General features: G+C 41.0%; 1 protein-coding gene and 1 long non-coding RNA gene across 2 annotated transcripts; both read right to left on the reverse strand.

Annotated features, from left to right (window-relative positions):
• Window positions 1-3,375: 3,375 nt before the first annotated feature.
• MTPAP (mitochondrial poly(A) polymerase) lies at window positions 3,376-19,350 on the reverse strand. The gene is made up of 9 exons (XM_055707032.1): window positions 19,173-19,350; window positions 16,650-16,822; window positions 15,864-16,097; window positions 15,303-15,527; window positions 9,682-9,893; window positions 7,502-7,728; window positions 6,178-6,270; window positions 6,001-6,074; window positions 3,376-4,260 (listed from the first exon to the last, which is right to left on the reverse strand). The coding sequence occupies exons 1-9, from the start codon at window positions 19,309-19,311 to the stop codon at window positions 3,922-3,924; spliced, it is 1,716 nt and encodes a 571-aa protein (XP_055563007.1). The 5' UTR covers window positions 19,312-19,350; the 3' UTR covers window positions 3,376-3,921.
• On the reverse strand, window positions 10,855-15,296 carry LOC129735845 (uncharacterized). Its single transcript, XR_008731727.1, has 2 exons — window positions 12,213-15,296; window positions 10,855-12,104 (listed from the first exon to the last, which is right to left on the reverse strand). It is a non-coding gene; the product is annotated as an uncharacterized LOC129735845 (long non-coding RNA).
• Window positions 19,351-20,057: the final 707 nt, after the last annotated feature.

Raw genomic sequence — 20,057 nt, forward strand, 5'->3', positions numbered from 1 at the left:
GGATCAACAGGTACCCACCTCAAATGTACAGATACAAACACGGGGCGGCCTGAGGAACAAGAAGGAACTAGAGCTCCTCATGCTGTTACTACAGCACTGTTGGAATAGCAGATATGATGGTGGGAGCACTGTGATGGATGGGTACCACCCCTTCAGGGAAGACAGGAAGGAAGAAAGGAAGACTGGGCAGGCTCTTTACATGAAGGAGCAGCTTGAACATTTGTGATGGATGCCAGTCTGATTGAGAGTGCGGGTGAGCATCGGGAAAGAAGCCAGTGACAAGGATATGGGAGGGTATTGCAGACCAGCTCCCAGGGTGATGAAGACAGCCAAGCACTGGAACAAGTTGTCCAGAGAGGCTGTGTGGTTTCCATCATTGGAGATTTTCAAGGCCTGACTAGGTAAAGCTCTGAGGAACCTTGTCTAATCTGACAGTTGATTCCACTTGAGGCAGCAGCTGGACTAGGTCCAGAAGTCACTCCCAACCTGAATCATAGTGTGATCCGATGCCTAAAGGACACAATCCCAAGAAGGAACTGTAGATCTGAAATTGAGGCAGAGAAAGAGAGCACCTGCTACCAGCCAAGAAGTCTGTTTTGTGACTGCGTCTTAGCTATGAGCATCACACACAGGTACTGACCCAGCAGCCAACTGTAGACCGAAGCTGCAGTTTTCCAGGAAGCTGGAGGAATGATGGAGCAATTGCAGTTGCAGCAGAACCCATTCCTGCAACTCTTGTGAACAACAAACATCGGGGGGGGGGGGGGCGGGGGCAGGGGGGAAGATAATCCCTGGCAACAAATGTTAACCTGAAGTTATTGTCTCAAAGAGCATTTTCTCAGGGCAAGGAAGTTCTACATGTTTTCAGTTTCCCCAACCACTTAAGAACCAGGGAATGTGAGACTGTATTAAAAAGTATTCCCAGTGAGGGGAAGGGGCAGACAGGCCAAAATGCTTTTAATTCACTGATGTTCCTTACACGTGGCCTCCCCAGTAGTTCTACCCTACAATATAGCATACCAGTGCCAAGTTTGAGGAGTAACTAAAACTTACTGCCTCATTCTTTCAGAGACATTGTTTTCATGGTTTTGGACCTTATGAACTCCCTCTAAAATACAGACCACCACCATAGTCCTTTCTTGACAAATATCCAACCCTTGTTTTTACTGACAGAACCATATTGATTGCTTCTAACCATCTTCAATACGATAAGGCTGCTGCCTTCAGGAAATTATAATCACACCATCTCTCTTGATTTGCTAACTATACCCCCTCAAATCTTGGTCCTCCTCTCCTCTGTCTGGTTCTCTTCCACAGGTAGCTTCAGTTCCACCAGTGTCACGCAGCTCTTCTCTCAGCTCGTGCTCCGGGAAAGCTTTCAGTCAGCCCTCCAGCCCCAGCTAGCAGCCTCCTCTATGAAAGCTGCCCATTGGGCTTATCGATATCATCAACGATAGCTGCTCCTTGAATCCTCTAGGCTTCACTCAGCAGCTGGTCTCCAGCTCCGTGGACAGGCAGACATCTGAAACAATCAGCTGTGCATTTCCATTGCTACAACCCTGCTTTTGGACTCCTTCTTTTCTTTTCAGAAGTTGGCCTGCAGCCATAACAAGGGTTCAGAACTACTCCCAAAAGGGACAGGCAGCCTAAACAGAAAAGTGACGCTGAAAGGCGCTGCATGTACAGCAACCATGTTCTGCCCTGCCTTTTAAGGAACACTGAGCAGCTTGAACGCCTGTACCCATTTACAAATGAATCATGTGGTTCAGTGTGGCTCAACTGTACAACCAAACTACAAAGTTTATTGCTATTTGACTACAAGCATCCTGCATCTGTGTCAAAATTCTTATGTTTCCTATCTATGTCACTGGGAACATAATGCAAGTACATACACACTGCCACCATTCTGCTATATGCTTCTGTCCCTGATAACTCACTGCACCGCAGTACTACCCATTTTGTTTAGCTGGAAAAAAGAAAACTCACAAGTACTCGAGTACTGCCCTAATCCTCAAAAAGCTTCAAAGTCTATTGCTGGAGAAGCAGCATAAAATACATCTCTAGGTTCTGTAAAGATTAAGGTAGCAATAGGCTCCTTACAGCATCTGGGCCAAGCTTGCTATCAAAGCCTTTGGCTTAGCACCAGTAACAAGCTACAATAAACTTCGTATCAACCTCTAAAAAGAAGTTCACACACTAGCACCAGGATTTAGGTAGAAAACTAAGTTTGAAATTCAAGGCTCAATCCTGAAGAAGTTAATACAAGAATTAATACCTGTGACCAAGATACTGACTATGTGAGTCATTATTTGAGAAAACAATTATGAATCAGAAATGGACACATATGAGTATTATTTTAAACTCTGAATAAACTAATATGGAATTGATCTCAAGGTCTAACCCTTTAGTCTGCGAACTGCTGGACAGTACTTTTCCTTGCCTTGTTTTTACAAGTATTTGGGAAGTATGCATTACTGCTCACAGTACTTCCAACAAACAATAGCTCAGGGAAAAGAGAAAACACACTTTTAAACTGTTCAGAAAACATTAGAAAGAAAGCCTACACAAAATCATATACCACTGCAACATTAAAGAATCTAAAAATACTGAAAACAAAACCAGTAAACATCAATGTTGCATCTGTATGATAATCTGTGTTACAGTAATTTCTTGTACAGAATTTCTGTTAAGAATAAAGACAACAGTCTGTAGTTATCACTGTTGCCACTTAGTTTTAATGCACACGTGGTTCTCAAACTGGACAGGTAGAATACTCACAAACGTACCTGGAAAATCTGTCTGACATTTGCCTGCTCTCCATCTCCCCTTCTGACTTCCCTCCCCTCTTCCCCTTCCTCTGAAAACACTCTTTTGTGGCAGATGGGTAAAGAACTCAATGCTTTAAGTCAGTGAGAAGCACTGACTCTCACTGGCCCAACTGATCTGGAAGGGGGACAGTCACTGTTCTGCTGAATAGCTAAAAAACAAGGCAAGACTGGAAACAGGACCTCAGGATATGATTCTCTGTGGATCTCTGCAAGGAACAGATCCCTCTGCAAAGGTCGGTAGGAGGAAGGTTCTGGTGTCACCTGGTAGGCAGCAGCTTTGAGGAGAGTGATGAGGCAAGAAGGGCATGCAAAAGCCCCTGCCTGAACCTGAAATACAGGTTTAAAATGAAGTCAAAGATAAAATGAGAAACATGAGTGTATATACAAGTGTGGGTGGGAACCAGTCCTGTGGCTACAGAAAACAAAGAGAGCTGACTGAAGAAATCTGAGATCAGGTGGTAAACACGACAGCAAAATCACTTCTCCAACAGAGCACAGTTGCACTACCCTCTGAGAGCAATTCATTACGAAACTGCAAACCCCACTATCTAATTCCATTATCTTTATTTTGTCTCGGCACTATCTATGTGTATGGAAAACAACTGCAAAAAAATATACATGTGCTTTGGTTTTACTGACTTCCAGAACACAACTGGATTGGAAGCAATAGTTTTAATACATTCATCTTCTTTCAAACTGTGGTTTCACTGAAAGGTGGTTGCTTCTTGAACTTTTGCCTAGCATATCATTTGTGTGTTAGCCAACAGAATTCCCAAAGGCAATTTTTTCCCATGCCTCTCCTGTCAAGACTTCTTTTTTAAAAACATGCCCAACTGAAGGGTACTTCCAAAATGTATTGTAAAACTTGAATTTGAATGCTCTTCATTCATACAACAGATGGAAAAAAGTGAAGAGTAAGGAGGAAAAAAATGTACAGAAAGAAAGCAGACCTGTACAAAAAGCATAACGATGGAAAACAGAGGTCATTTGACTCTTGTTTCGCCACAACAGAAATACCAGAAGTAATGTTCTTCAGACTGTCACATTCAATTCCTAAAACAGAGTATCAGCTACCGTGTTTCTTTGCTGAAAGTCACTTTCCTGCTGCTTTCTGTACAGTGCTTGCAGTATTTAACTTTAAAGAGTCCAAGAGGCTTCTGATTGTTTCACTTCCTATTCCTTTCATCCTATTTTTCATCTTGCTGGGATTACTTTTTCCAAATGGTATCAGTATGGCTGCCAGTCCCCAAGGCTCTTTATTGATCTTTCGCTGAGTTTTATCTTCCTTCTGTAAAATCCAGGCACTTTCTCTGGCCATAGCTACAAATTTCTCCAGCTGCGGCTGATTAACATTCTTGCTGATATTAAGGTCTTGTTCAAAGGGATTCCAGATATAAAGAGGAGACGACTCAGGTTTATTTACTTCCTTTCCCTGCAGACAGTGTAAAGAAAAAGCAAAAGTTGCATATGTACATTATAGGCTGAGCAAATAACAAATCACTTGAGTTATTACATTAGTATTAAGAGTAAAAGTATTTTGACCTAGTAGAGAACTTTTTGCAAAAAACCCTGTCATTATTAATCAAGTTCATTTTCCTGTCAGCCTGACTGTATGACTCCTGTTCTCTGAATCCTCTTAGTGGTGGTTTTCCTTGCCACGTTCAGTTTGGATTTCCTTCAAGGCAAAGAACACACAACTACAGCTTAGCCTGTCTTTTTGGCTGTTCTCCCATCTGCTTTTCCACAAACCTCAGACTTCACTCACTGCAACCTCCTACCCCTACCTCCCTTTGTGCATGGCAGCAAGAGTGTGTCTATTAACCTGCATAGCCCAGTTTGATAATACTAGTACAAGCACTTGAACTGCTCAAACCATTCCTCTCTCAGTGCTCATTAAGAGCTAGTGTAACAAAACAAGACTACTGCCTTGGCTGAAATTCCTCACAGTTCACTCTGTCTTTTACATACAGAGCTATTTAGGTCATGGTCCACTTTCGGGCACTTGGTATAGCACAATGCAAGTTGTCGACAACTATGTAGTTTGCTATTTAAACACACTTCCATCTCGGTGCTTATCACTGCTACTTAGCTGATCTGCGCTGTATTACAGAAACTCTTCAAGCCTTCCAGCAGAAGCTCTAGCAGGAACCTACCACCTACTGCTATTCCTGGAAGTGTCCGTGTACATGCTACACACTCTTGCCCCAGGGCCAAGAGGACTTAGTTAAACAGAAAAATATCATCAGCACAGACATTTCTCCTGATTACCTCAGGCTCCAATACCTGTGTGTTTTCCCTTGGGTTTTTTTAAGGCTCAGTGGCAAACAAAAGTTTCTCCAGCTTAATGAATCAGTTTCTAGGATCAACCGGCAGTGGCAAAAAGGGCTCTTAGGCCAGTAATCCAGAAGTATACAAGCAGGAAACAGAAAACAAACAGGTGTCCACACAGCAACAGGGCACTGAAACCTCCCATCCTGGCAGCAGTCCAGCAGGAACAGGTGCAAGTTAAGGTAGTAACATTTGTATATATTTCTATTATAATTGCATACACACATGTATCAATAAATAGCATGACTTAAACCTATAAATTGAACTAAAGTGACAGCACAGAAGGATCATGTTAACTGTCACACTTACTGAATTGTAACTACACTTACTGTAGGCTGATATAAACTGCAGTAGAAAACTCGAGTGCCAAAACCAAGTTTCACAACTCAGTTGTAAATTTTAATGCAGACACTGTTTGGGTCTGAACTTCCAACTTCAAACACAAAGTGGCATACAGGGTTTGCCATAGACTTCTGTTATGACATACATCATAACATTTTAAAAGTTTTCCTCTCACAGAGGCAAAACAGCTTCTACTTTTTTAAACTGCCACTTTTATTACACGGTTTTCAAGAAAAATCATACAGGCTTAGCATCTGAGTTTGTGCTTTCCAGCATATTCAGGTAATGACACTGTAAATGTTCTTAATGATGCTGTAAATGATTAGGCTCTGAGAGGAAAACTCTACTCTTTCACAGAAAGGACTCAGTTTCCGGATACAGCCAATTTAAATGTACTTTGTACATACAATTAAAAATGACACAAATTGTTGCTTAACATACATAGTTTGTCAAACAGCAAAGAAATTCAGTTAATAAGGATGAGAGATTAAAATTCATTTACCTTTCGAAGATTTATGGAATTCTTTCTAAAATCAAAGTTTCCAAAATACTCAAAAAAGTCACCCAATAATACATCTAAGGGAAAGAAAAACAGCAGCCATCAGTAATACCAAGGAAAACTTTATTTTCAATATGCTTGTCAAAATAATAAAAAAAAAGTTGATGAAGATTTACTTACCAAGTGTTTCTGTATTTTTTGTAGGTTTAATCTTGCTTAAATCACTAACAAATGAGCAATCATATCCTCCAATTACATGCTTGTCTTTTTCACCTGAAATAAAAATGGGGGGCATATTTTGAAGTGATAAACAATAAAATGCCATTGTATTTAATATAATTCAGATTAACAGACGTTAATGAATTCAATGAATGCTATCGTATTAGAGTAAATCAAATCAGTAATTCACAAGTGAGGTTTCAGGTTAAGATTCAGCTTAAACGGTGTAAGATTTAAAAAGAAAAAAATTCTATGGACTGGCAAAGGAAAAGACGCATGAGTAAATGGCTTATTTTCAAAAGTTTACAGGAATAAGGTGTAGGACATCCCAGGACGTCTGGTTACTTCTTTTAAGGAACAAACCTAATACCTCTACATGCAGAGCCTTATCACACACTAAACAGCACAAATCTCTGAGATCAATACCTATATGAGGGTTAAAAAAACCAAAGACTCAAAGTGTCCACCATCTTTTCCTGAAAACCTTAAAGAGGATTAGGAATATTCTTGTAAAATTTTGGGCCAGGTGTTTTTGGTTTATGTATAAAAATCCTACAGAATTCTGATAGAAATAATAGTTCAAATAGTTTAAACTGATTTTAAACCAACTGAACACAGATCTTTTTCTCCACTCAAATCACTCAGTGTTTTCAAGGAAGCATATCAATAAGCAGAAGGCATAAGTGAGGAATCAAGAACCTGTCATTCTCTACACTTTCATAAGATTACTGAAGGTAATACACCTTGAAAGCTACATATGAAGCAGCCTGAACACCTTGTTTGTGAAGAGATAAGAATTATTTGCAGGTTGCCTGAATAGTCTCAAGGATAAAATAAAAATTGCGACTAAAAACCATAGCCTTACTTTTAAACACTTGGCATCTAGAAAACAATACACTTATCAATCTGCACAAAAACCTTAGCAACTACAGAGACGTTGGAAACCCTACGAATCTTCTAAAACCACAAAATACGAAATAACCAAAAAACAGCCAGTATGGAAGAACTGAGCAAATAAATGACTTTTAATTAGCTGAGGCATACAACAGGCCTAACCCCTCCAAATAGAAATTAGTATTGTATTGAAAATGGATTTATTTTGCCTTTAAAAAGACATTATTTTCACACACCAAAAAAAAAAAGTAAAACTTGTAGAGTCCCTTAAAATTAAGGTAGACATAATATGCATTAGCATTTGAGAACATAAAGAAATTACTTGGGTTTATTCATCACAGAAAACAAATGTGAAAGTCACATCAATGAACACATAAACAGCTGTCCTTACCTGCCAATTCTTTAAGTTGGTTTAGTGTTGGAATGATAGGTGGAGATCTCTTTTGCAGAAAAAACATGACCATCATGGTCAGAGAGAAGTTTGTAATCCAGGTACCAGGAACACTATTTGTCAGTCCATGAACACGGGCCCAACATCGTACGCTGAACACCAGTGCTCTCACACGGGAATCCAGACAGCCATAGATATACAAGAGTTCTGAACTTCTTATAGCAATGCTGAAGAAGAAATGAGAAGTAAAAGACAGGTAAATAATGAGAGAATTGTAAAGTACCAGATGCAGCGTTTGTTGTTCAGCCCTACAGCATCAGTTATAAGGGTATCCATAAAAAAATTTTACTTTTATGCATTTTAAAGAAATAGAAGAGAATGCCTGAAATTGTCCAGGATGAAATACCTGGTAGTTTTCCACAGTACAAAGTATACAGTTATGGGTAAATAATAACACCGCATTAGCACTATCTCCTGTTTGGTACCACAGTGGGAGAAAAAAAACCCAAAACAAAACCAAAAAAATCACCAGCAAGTACTCAGGAGTGAAACTATGCAAAATCAAGGCAGAAAATGTAATTTAACCACAACTGCCTTTGAGGTACATTAGATAATATCTCTATCCTAATATATAATAAAATATAACTAGAAATTCTCTTACAACTTTAAAAAGGAATAAAATAACACACTGAAAAATACATGAAGCACAGAGACACGATGAATTCTGCAAAACAAGCCTATCTGGTAATTGCCAAATGACTAATGTTTGGTCCTGCTGAAAAAAAAAACCTAATCTGGAAGGATAAAGGTTTTCAGATGGATCAGGTTTTGATCTGTTTCATCACACGGTTGTACAAACATTCATGCAGTGTACAAATGGGAAGGCAAGAAAAAGGAGGGGGGGGGGGGGCGGAAAAGAAAGCACAGTATGAGAGCAAACCTTACTCTGGATTCAGTTTTAGTCTAAAGTGCTTGTTGAACTACAGTTACAGGAGTTTTTACTCCCAATCTTGCACTGAATTCTTCTAAAAATCCACCATGGCATTCTGGGGAATTTTACCACATCAAAGTTTTGTTGTAACACCTGGACATCTAAAATTTCAACTGTGAAGTGCTTCCTTGTATCCACAGAGGTTTGTTATTACTCCAAATGATGAAGACAACGCACACAGTCCCAACCAGTCAAACCGTGAGCACAAAATTACAAGGAAGTTTGCACAGAACTGCATGCTGACTTTCACTGTGGCTACATACACAAAAGTAATTTTATTCTAAGACATTTGTTCAGCACTGCCTCGACAACTCCTGCATGTTCTGAGACAGGACTTTCAGTAATTTAGAAGATTCAGTCTAGGATCTGATTGCATCTGATGTAGACAATCGCCACTAAAAGTTATATCAAAAGCATTTTTGAAGATAATGATTTATATTATACTGTTCCCTAACAACAGTGAAAAGGGTAAGTAAGTAATTTTTTATTATGTATCCTTATGCCAGGGTTATGGATGTATTCTGGATTAAGGTGGGTATTTCTTCATAAAATGAGCGACAGCAAAACAAATTATATGCTTTACTATCAACCAAATGAGAGCAAGCTGAAAGAGGAAAAATAGCAAAGAGGTATTTGTAAGAAGCCTGCTCCCTCTATTGGGCACTGCTGCAAAAGGTCCTGCATGACAGTAAAGTTTCAAACTGTCTTCTGATGCAGTTAATTAATTCAGCATTCAAGATAACTTGTCAGCAAATAGGTCTATGCAGGCTCTTAAGAAGGAAAAAAGGACTCCAAAATAACTAGATGACAAATCACTGAAAATCGACACAACAGAGCTGCTTAATCGGAAGAGCAATCAAAAGAAGGATGTGCATATGTACATACACACGAAAGGAAGTAGTAACAAACTAACACTGCCTTCTTTCAATTCCTTATAAGCCAATCTTATTGTATACAGTGGTTTTCAAGTCTTCATTTTCAACTAGCAAGTGTTTCCTATGCTGGAGAAAGACACCTTAAGCATATCAAAACTTTAAGCTCTAGAAGTCATAAATATCCTTTTTACTTTCAGAGCCAACACTCACATTTGTTAAGAACACAGAAAAGAGTAAACTGAACATTCCATTACAGCTTTTCAGAACATAAGTACATTAGTATTCTTCTTAAACTTTTTAAAACCAAGTCTCACCTGTTGCTCACTGACAGATCACACTGGAATCCTGTTGGTTGATGGGAAAATTTCACCAGCGGGCAGCGAGCATGCAGTATCTTCTGTACACTCGAACACCCAGGACCAAAATTATCAAGGCAATCACCAATCACAGAAAGAATTTTCTGAGTTGCTAATCTTTCAGATGGTAATCTTTTCATCTGATACTCCATTTCAAAGGGACCTTTTTTCTAACACAGAAATTTCAAAGTAAACTGTTAACTCTGGAACCAAAGAGACATTTAAGAACACTTCTGAAAGGCTGCAATAATTTGCAAAGGAGTTTGAACAATTAAGAGATTGAAAGACATGAACTATTTAAAGCAGCCCGCAGAACTTAAAAAAGGTAAAAACATATTGCTTTCTGGTTTATGTTATTTTTCAGTGATTCAATTTTTCCAGGTTAATAGTGATCAACTTACTGTAAAGTTACTCATTCAGATGACGGTATAATACTGCTACATCTCACTATTGCCCAAAACAAGTAATTATGGAATTCCCAAGAGAGTCTGTATGCTCTGATGGAAAAGAGGAGCACACAATTAAATTAAAGAGAGGCAAAATACAACCAAACCACCGTTAATTTCAAACCACCATTAATTCCATTTCAAATCCTCAAAGAACAATGTGCTACTAGTGAATCAAGTAGCAGTGTAAAGGAAAACGCCTTTTTCATTTAAAAAAAAAAAAAAAATGTTAGTATGCAAATGACTTAATCCTTCAAAATTAAGATAAGCTTCTGTAAGACTTCACATCACATACAGTTTTTCTGACAAATAGAAAACTTGTGAAGATGTATTCTGACAACATCAGAAATTAATTTTCCTGTAGGACTTTGTATTTTGAGTTGTCATATTTGTAATTTATACCCCAATAAAATAACTTACACCTATGAAATCTCTGTTCTCTTTATAGTCTCTGGTTTTAAGCCTCAGCTAATTTTGCTTGCTAATCCAATACTTAACACTGACTTATCCTCCCCCTTGAAACATGTCATGTGTGAATGTATACTATACAAACAGCATTACACAGTGACCTAACTGGTCCTCTGAGACACAGAGGTGATTACTTTCGGTTAGTGTAAAGAAAACATGCTGTCACAGACAGGCAAAACAGAAGTTATGGACCTTGCAACCTTTCCCATAAACTCACTTTAGGTCCTGATTTTCTGAGTCACTCTGGCAATCGTTGAGGCGACTGTTGCTGCTCTCCTCTTGCCAACAGTTCTCCAGACAGCATGCGTGTTTGAACATACCAGGACAGAGATCCCTAATCCCATTTAGCTGTGTAGCTGCATGCTACAGCAGGGCTGGCTCAAAGTGAAAGGAGCCCATAAATATCAACACTGAGGTAGGTAACAGGAGAGAAAAAGACAGGGACTGGCTGACATGTAGGTGTGCTTGTATTCGGACCTTTATATTCGTGACAAAAATCACAATGACTTTTCATCATTGTGACTTCCCAGACAGCAGCTTAATAGCTCTCAAAAGCTGAATGAAGACTTTTTTTGTAATGACAAAACAGCCACAATTAATAATTGATAGGACCTTCATATATAGCTTTGGTGCCAGCTGTGGGGAATGAAGCACTAAAACACTTGTCCCAACCCTGTGGTTCTCCCGCTATTCTTGCCATGTCACTCAAAACAGCAAATGTCGATAAACTACTGCTTCGGGATAAACTGATAGAGTGCCCTAAGCAAGAAGCATACCTGTTTTAACTCAAAAACTACGACTCTAAAAATATCACAAAACTCAGTTTTAAGTCATTAACTAATCTTCCAAACTGCCCGCATGTTAAAAACACCTTGATCTGTGGTCAAATATGGTATTGATAATCCACTCTTGCTAAAGATTGCTCCCATTTCACTGCTTTTTTAATTCACAATTAGTAATCAGTTTGCCCTAAGACTCAAAAAACGTTATTTAATGTAAATAGGTGCTAAAATGCCTGGTCCTCCTCCATATCTGGTACCTCCTGAAAGGCTGCAATAGCACAGAAATCAGAAGATACTCTCTCTACTGCTGCTATATCATGTTATAACTAAAGCTACCTTCCCTTGTTGTCACTTGTTCTAAGACAGTCATCTTACGCATATTAGTAACACAATTTGCCAAGAAGGATAACATTATCCCTATAAATCACACTGCCAACTATATGAGACTTTTGCCTTCCTCTGAAGTGTTTTATCTGTTCCCCATCACAGGAGATATACACAACATCTTATTTTCCTACCATATTGGGTTTATGTGGCAAGGCTTTGGTAGTGGGGGAGCTACAGGGGTGGCTTCTTTAAGTAGACACTAGAAGCTGCTCCTAATGTTGGACAGAGACAGTTCCAGCCAGTTCCATGATGGACCAGCCGCTGGCCAAAGCTGAGTCCATCAGCAATGCCGACACCTCTGTAAGAAAGGATAAAAAGTGCTGCACAGCAGCTGGGAGAGCGAGAGAAACAACACCGCAGACACCAAGGTCAGTGAAGAAGGAGGAGGAGGAGGTGCTCCAGGTACCAGAGCAAATATTCCCTAAAAGACAACGGTGATGCAGGCTGCCCTCCTGCAGCCCATGGAGGACCACAGTGGAACAGACACGCACCCTGCAGCCCATGGAGGACCCCATGCCAGAGCAGGTGGATATGCCCTGAAGGAAGCTGCAGCCTGTGGAAAGCCCACACGGATCAGGCTCGTGGCAGGAGGTGCAGGCCATAGTCTCTATGGCGCAGGTTTTCTGGCAGGACCTGTTACCTCATGAAGAATCCATGCTGGAGCAGTCTGTTCCTGAAGGACTGTACCCCGTGGGTAGGACCCATGCTGGAGCAGTTCTTGAAGAGCTGCAGCTCCTGGGAGGGACCCCACACTGGAGCAAGGGAACAGCATGAGGAAGAAAGAGCAGCAGAGATGAAGCATTATGAGCTGACTGCAACCTCCATTCCCCATCCTCCTGTGCAACTTGGGGGAAGGAGAAAAAAGTGTTGGGAGTGAAGTTGAGCTTGTGAAGAAGGGTGTGTGATGAGAAGGTGGTTTTAATTTTGGTTTTTTAATTTATTTCTCACTATGCTACTCTGTTGTTAACTGGCAATAAATTAAATTACTCCTCCCCAAGTTGAGTCTGTTTTGCCTGTGATGTTAATCGGTAAGTGATCTCCCTGTTTTAACCTCAACCCATGAGCTTTTTTCATCTTATTTTCTCTCCTTGTGTTCTTGAGGAGGGGGGTAGTGACAGACCAACTGGCTAGGCAGCTGGAGGCCAGCCAAGGTTAACCCACCACACCTACAAAGCACAAAGCTCTCTAGGTGCTAGAGCCTTCGTCTCCTACTTTGACTATGCTTGAATCAAGCAAGACACAAGAGTTGCGATAATGATTTTTACACTTCTTTACAGGACAATGCTCTAACATACCTTATTTTTGTACATACTTTCACATCGATGCAGCAGATGTGCCCATGTTTTAATGCTCCAATATTTAAATAAAATTAACAAGATCATCATCTTTAGCGTATAAAGACTGCTTGCACACAAGACAAAAGCCTCACTGAATACACAGAGTGTAAGTGTGCCACGCAGCCTATTAACCTACCATATAACCTGAAGATACACAGATAGTATCCCTGCTGGCTTCTGCTGCAGCATCCCCATAGTAATAAGTCTGTCAACCACCCACAAGTAATCACAACTGCCAGTAACCCTCATCCATCATTGAATACCTCGAAGTTCACAATAGAACTTCTATTTCTAAAGAGGATGAATGCTAAAGAAAAGAGCTTGTTGCAAAACATGCTTTCAAAATAGACATTTTCTACTTGAAAGATTTTTTCCCCTCAAAATTTAAGAGGCAACTTTACTGTTGACATACAAAGGGTTCCTAGATTTTAACACTTCACACACACAAACACACACACAAACACACTGATCCTACTCTTCAGCTGATGCACTTGCTGTCATTTTGTTTGATCACTGCAGTAATACTAAAAACTCTGTATGTTTGAAGGGCTATCTCTTTAAAAGTAATGTACATGGCAATATACAAACTGTAAAGAAAAGCTGAGTTAATTTTCAATCTTCAAAAGCTTAAGCTCCTTGTGGTTATTTTTTGGTGTTGCTTTTTTTTTTTTAAGGAAAACAAAGCTAATTTTTCCTGAACTATTTGTTGCTATACAAATAAAAAGAAAAGTTTTCAAAACACCAGAATCACTTAATTGCCCATACAGAATCCATGAAGAATCCCAACTTCTCTACAGGGTATTTCTGATCCAACTCTCCTTCTTCCTATCCTGATTCTCATCTCTCTCATATCTCGATCTCCAAGACAAAAGGATATTTACACTGTCCACAGTCAAAAAGCCGCACCAAGAGACAAGATCCTTCCAAAAATGCCTTGTCTAGCCCTTTCCCATTGTTTATGCAATGCAAGGACTGAGACACAACCTACTCTACATAAACCTTTTGATTTGAAGCTGCCCAAATACCAACAGTGAACATGTGAACTTGGTTACATAGTGCAGATTTCCAAATAGTAATATGGATAAAGGCATGATCAAGATGAAATTTAGTATATGCATTGAAAAATTCAATACCTGTTGACTGAATATTGTTTGCTGGCAGTCTTGTAACCCTCCAGCTTCTCAAGGTAGTGATGTAAATTCTGTACTTTGGTTAGCAAATTCAAGTAAGTGTATTTCAGTTTTGAGCCTCTACACTTCCTTAGTAATCACCACTTGTCCTGGTGCTTACTGTTGCATTATCAATAAGGCATTCAAATAATTATGAAGTATCTTACAGGAAGTCTGACAACTGCAAGTATCTGCACTGTTGATCCTGTTTTGCTCCTGGGTCCTGGTCCCAAAACATCTGTAGCTCACACATATCAGCTTATCCTCAGGTTCCCATCAGGGGTAAGCCAACTAATTCCCTTCGCAATGCAAATCAAGTGCTGTTAACATGGTAATTTTCTCTGGACAGACAACACAAATATGAGCATGTGTGCCACCTGCAACTATTCACCAACACTATCACAGGTCTTAAATTTTCACACCTCCACACGCTCTTGTGTGTGTGTATATATATGTATTCTTATATATATCCACTTCAGTACATAGTTCAGTAACTTTTCTATAGTATGAAGTCAACTCTTCCAACTAAGAACCTGACAACACTCCCAAAACACACGTGCACGCACACACACACACACACAATTATTATACTTTAGAACACAGAGGAACCGAAAAATCAAAGCTAAGCTTTAAACCAGCATGGATGAAGCCCAGCAGCTCCACAGAATAAAACACATCAGTAGGATGGGAAGGTCTGACACTGGTGAATCAATTTCAGAGTATGAGGGGGTTTTTTCACCATGAAAATAATCCTAACAGTGCAAAGTCTATGAAAACACCAAATCATTTTCTTCCTATTGCAAGGAAGACCTCTTTCATGTCACATCCAGTTTTTGGAAGTCTTCAAATCCAAACAAACTTGTTCACAATCTCTAGTATGAACTCATGTAAAACCTAAGTATAAACAAACTGATTCCCATCTGTGAAACAGCAAATGAACTGCTCTGTTGAAGAAATCCAACGGACTGAAGATGCATAGCATAATCTTACCATCATTGTAGCGTGCTTTTGTATATCATGGAAGTCCAGAAACATGTCCACATCACATCCCAATTTGCCAAAGGTGTTGACTGAAGAGCCAAATGGCTTTACTGTGCTGTCTGGAAAAAACGCACGTGCAAAATCCCGAACCAGAGAACAGGCCAGAAATCGGAGCTTGATATTTTCTTCTGTAAGCTGATACTCATTCAGTAGAATGTACATCTGAGTGCTTATCTAGTAAAGACAATAAATGCTGTAAAAATACAATGACCCATTTTCTATCTATTAACATGTATATTAATCTATTTAGTATCATTACAATTAGAAGATTTGTTTAAAAATCTCAAACAGGTTTATTTCATGCAGAAAAAATGATTTTGTCAATTAAAATTACTAATTTCATCTATTTATTTCAATATAGAACCACTCACACAAAATTCTACCAAGAGTTCCTTTTTTAAAAAAAAAATAAATTAATAAATTGCTTTATAAGTTGCACATGACCACTTGTAAACCTGAAATGGATGTGGTTCATTTTTAATTGAGAGAGATCCAGAAACCTCTACTTACACTGTCTGCACAACAAAGCTTTTGAATAAGCTCGTTCACTGGAATGTGAGACTGAGGAGAGAGATGAACAGGTGTCTCTTCAGCAGCTTGACTCACTGGGTTTTTCAACTTGAAAGTAAAAAGTCTAGATTTAAATGGGACAACATAATGCTCTGCAGTACTTGGGATTCCAATAGCATCCTGCAGTGAGGCTATACTGTTCTTTTCCGAAAATTCTACTAAAGCATGGATACCCTAAAACATTAAGAATGGAAACAGACAAAGTTAGATAAATGCATATAAGCCTTGAATACGATTGTACTGATATTATTCAGATGTTCCTGGGAGTGTTGAAACAGTTTAATATGACAGTCCTGAAGCTGGATGCTAGGTTCTGCACCTCAACACTTTTTAGACACTTTTTCAAAAGAAGTAAAAAATATTTAAAATACGGTATTCTTGGCAGTAAGCACTAAACATAAAAGTTGTAAAATCTATTTATCTTTAGAACTGTAATGCTCAAGAAATACTGTTAGCTCTACTGTTAGAACAATGAACAGTGCTATGTAAAAGTTTCAAAGATTTAGTGCAAAACAGGTTGCTAGCTATCCCTTAAAGATGTTGCTTAGCTGACTTATGAATAAAAATCTCTTGCAAAGCAACTTATACACATTACCAAAGTTAAAAAATAATTTAATATACTAATTATACAGAATTTGCTTAACTTGTATGTATGAGGCCTTGACCAAATCCTGTTATTTCTTTTTGTCTATGTCTCGATCTTAGTTTACATTGCTAATTACTTACATGATTTTCAAAAAAGAAATGACTCTTAATGTTTCCATGACTGGATAAATATTGCAATAATTTTTTTTCATTAATTTTTGGCGGGCACTTAATTAAAACCGTCTGTTCTGCTTGCTCCAATCTTTCTGTTTGGACCTCTGTGAATGTCTTCTTTCTGGCACTGATTCCAGCATCTGTGAGAAGAAATGAATACCATTCATTCTTGATGAATCTTCCGTAGCAAATTTTCTATATGAACAGAAAGATTTAACACTGATTTTAGTACACTTAATCTCTTCCTCTGGACTGAACAACTGAACAAATGCTTGTCCTGGCTCTTTAAGAGGTTTATAGCAAAAGAGAAAACAAACAAGAATGAATGAAAGACACAAACCTAAGTGTATTTCCCTCACAAATGCATACATTTATAAGAACAAGGCATAGGAAATGTAGGAAGAAAACAATACTGACTTCCCTTGATGCCACAGGAAGCTTGATGATACAAGGAATCTTTGTTCTTTGATTTGCTGTTCACCATAAAACTCAGCACACAGAGTCAGACTCTACACACAAGCCTGGAGATATCAGCTAGGGTATGAGGCAGAGCCAGACCATTGTCAAGCTGCATTGAAGGGATAATCTCTCTCAGCTACCACAAAACCAGCACTTTCACCTTTGGAACAATTCAACACACTTATTTTTACAACTCACCACCTTCTTTTACAGTAAACTCCTACTCAAAGTTTTTGATTAATACTATACTTTCATTTACTCTACTACAATAAACCCACAGATCACTCATATCTTGCCACACTACTGGAAATTTACATTGTTGCTGACAGCCTACAGAATTAACATGGAAATGAGACATGCTGGAACATCCAGAAACACAGAAACCTTTTTCTTGATTGCATACATGCAAAGGGGCAATGTCCCAAATTAGAAATCATAATCATTTCCCTGCATAACTCTGAAACTAATCCAATATCACATCCAACTGACTACCACATTACTAGAGCCTGTGAATCTGCTACCTGTTAATATTTCCACCTGTAATTCAGATTGGGGACCTAGAGAACATTCAGTTATTTCCCTGCAACCACTATCTGCTACAGAAAGATTCAGCAGAGAGCTCTTTATTCTATGCTTTTGATTTTGAGGAACCCACACCATATTTTGGCGTCAAAAAAATCTTAACTCTCATCTAATGACACTCGTATTTATTATTATTATTTAAAAATCTTTTGTTTTACAAGTCTATTGAGTTCTCACACAGGCTTGTAAAAAATTACCAAAGCAGTTGTTTCAATACCTTAGTTTATATTATATAGCTTTCTTCATTAGAAGACCAAAGAAACACTTTATGAAGACAATAAATATCCTACTTTCTGTAGGGGCAGAGAAGTGTGAAATGAATGCGATGCAGAAAGGACAAGTCAAGTCCCATGGATGAGTGACACAATCAGGAGATGAACCCAGATCTTCTCACTCCTGTACCTGTGCATGCTTATTTACTATAGCAGATGTGCCCTGACATCTCCTCCTGGCTCTGCTGTCATTTGCAGTCTGAGGATGGCACAGACGACCACATCCAAACGGTGGCTCTAAACATTTTAAATGCATGAAAGGCAGTTCACTTTCTTCCCCTGTTCCATACAACACTTCCAGCTAATGGCAGAATTTCACAATTATTTCGAACAGATATACACCAATACTGCTGCTGGAAGAACAAGCCTCATCCCTGCATGGTGCTCACGCACATTCTAATGCTGCCCTCTGCATGCTGATGCAAATGCAAGCATTCACCTAGTCATGTAGCAAACCAGGCGAGACTAATGATCAAAGGTATACACCAAAACAAGAGTAACTGGAATTTGGAATTGGTCCTTAATCCAATTGCTGCATATTTGTTAGTACAAGGACATGAAGAGCTAAAGACTGTTAGTTTTATGAAACTGTGATAATACAGCCTGATCTTCTCCTCTCTTTAAGAAAAGCTTTCTACCTAACATTTTTCAAGCTCCAAAACATGGACGTAAGTCCAGGCCTGAGGCTCACAAATGCATTAAGTTACACGCTACACCCAAGTCCATCAATTACAGACAGCCCTCACCAGTTCTTGGCTTGTACTAAAGACACAGCACCAACCAAAAGCTTCCCGTGTCCTGTTAAGGGGGTCTCTCAGGATAACCATTATCACTTCGCTTACCCCTAGCTGATATCTGCGTTTAATAACTCAGGCCTAGGAAACGACAGCGGGGTCTGGCCTGCACCCTGACGGTGCGGCCGGGAACGCACAGGCCGGCCTCGCTGCCGTGGGGGCGGCCCCGGCCGGGGCTCCCCGGGCTGTCACGCCGGAACGCCGGCAATGCTCAGGCGCCTCTCCCGGAGCTGAGCCGGCCGCCCGAAACACCACAGGCGGGCCACTCCACTCCCCCCGCCCCCGCCTGACCGCACCGCCCCCCGGGAGAACCATCGGGCCGCCGCGGCCCCTCACGGCAGCGAGGCGCTGAGGGGAAGGCGGCGCGGCCCGCAGACCCCTACCTTCTCCCGCCTCCTCGGCGCCGGCTGCCTGCGGCGCCCTCTGCACCGCGGCGCCGGAGGAGCCGAGGCGGGCCGGCCCGGGGAGGCGCAGGCGGCCGCGCAGCAGGCAGAGCGCCCGCCCGCCCGCGCGGTGCGCCATTACCAGGCAGCGCCGCCGGCAGCGGCCTCTGCGCAGGCGCCGGCCGGGGCGTTGGACGGCAGCTGGCAAGGCTCAGCCTTCCTCCGCCCGGCGCGCTGGGCCGCCCTGGGGTGACGCCCGCGACGTTTGCCGGGCCGGGAAGGGCGGCTGCCGCCGCCGAGGCGTGTGCGAGCTGGCGTGGGGATCCGACCCGGCCGGGCCGAGGCGGTGGGTGCGGGCAGCTGCCTGCCCCGAGCGAGGAGGCGCACGGCGGCCCCGGCCCCCTGCGAGCCCAGCTGCCAGTGCCCGCGGGCACTGCTCGCGTCCACCTCGCCAGCCGGGGACCGCAGGGCGAAGGTGGGCAGAGACATGAGCCCCAAGGGGCCGGCGGCCGGGATATGGAGGCTGGAATCTCGCTTTTGGCAGGCTGGCTATTTGAGGAGGGGAAATGGAACGATTGCCTGGTCCCGTGCCAGGGGCGCGAATGCCGAGTGGCTGTAGAGGAGTCAGCGTGCACGTCCTGCGGGACCAGGAGTGCAGCGGTTAGGGCTCAGCTGCAGGGAGCCCGGGAAGCAGGCGCAGGCCTAGAGCATGGTTCGGCCTACAGCATGGTTCCCCAGGTACAGACTGAAGAAGATGTTGTTTTCCTTAGTATTTAAAAACAGTCACTTAGGTAAGAACTGTGGGAGCACCTGTAGTGTACGTCAGGGGCCACGTGGCTACTTCGTGCATTAGCAGGTCTTCACTGCAGAGCTTTACTCTTGGTA

Source organism: Falco cherrug, chromosome 4 (assembly GCF_023634085.1).
Source record: "Falco cherrug isolate bFalChe1 chromosome 4, bFalChe1.pri, whole genome shotgun sequence".
NCBI classification, from domain to species: domain Eukaryota; kingdom Metazoa; phylum Chordata; class Aves; order Falconiformes; family Falconidae; genus Falco; species Falco cherrug.

What these genes read in the sequence shown, in the direction of transcription:
- MTPAP (XM_055707032.1), bottom strand. Translation starts at nt 19,311, where the DNA reads ATGGCGCACCGCGCGGGCGGGCGGGCGCTCTGCCTGCTGCGCGGCCGC. An exon ending in AAAAGCACGCTACAATGATG is followed by an intron (nt 9,894 to 15,302) that starts GTAAGATTATGC and finishes TTTCTGTGTTAG; the next exon opens with AAAAAAGGTCCCTTTGAAAT. An exon ending in GATCTGTCAGTGAGCAACAG is followed by an intron (nt 7,729 to 9,681) that starts GTGAGACTTGGT and finishes TTTCTTCTTCAG; the next exon opens with CATTGCTATAAGAAGTTCAG.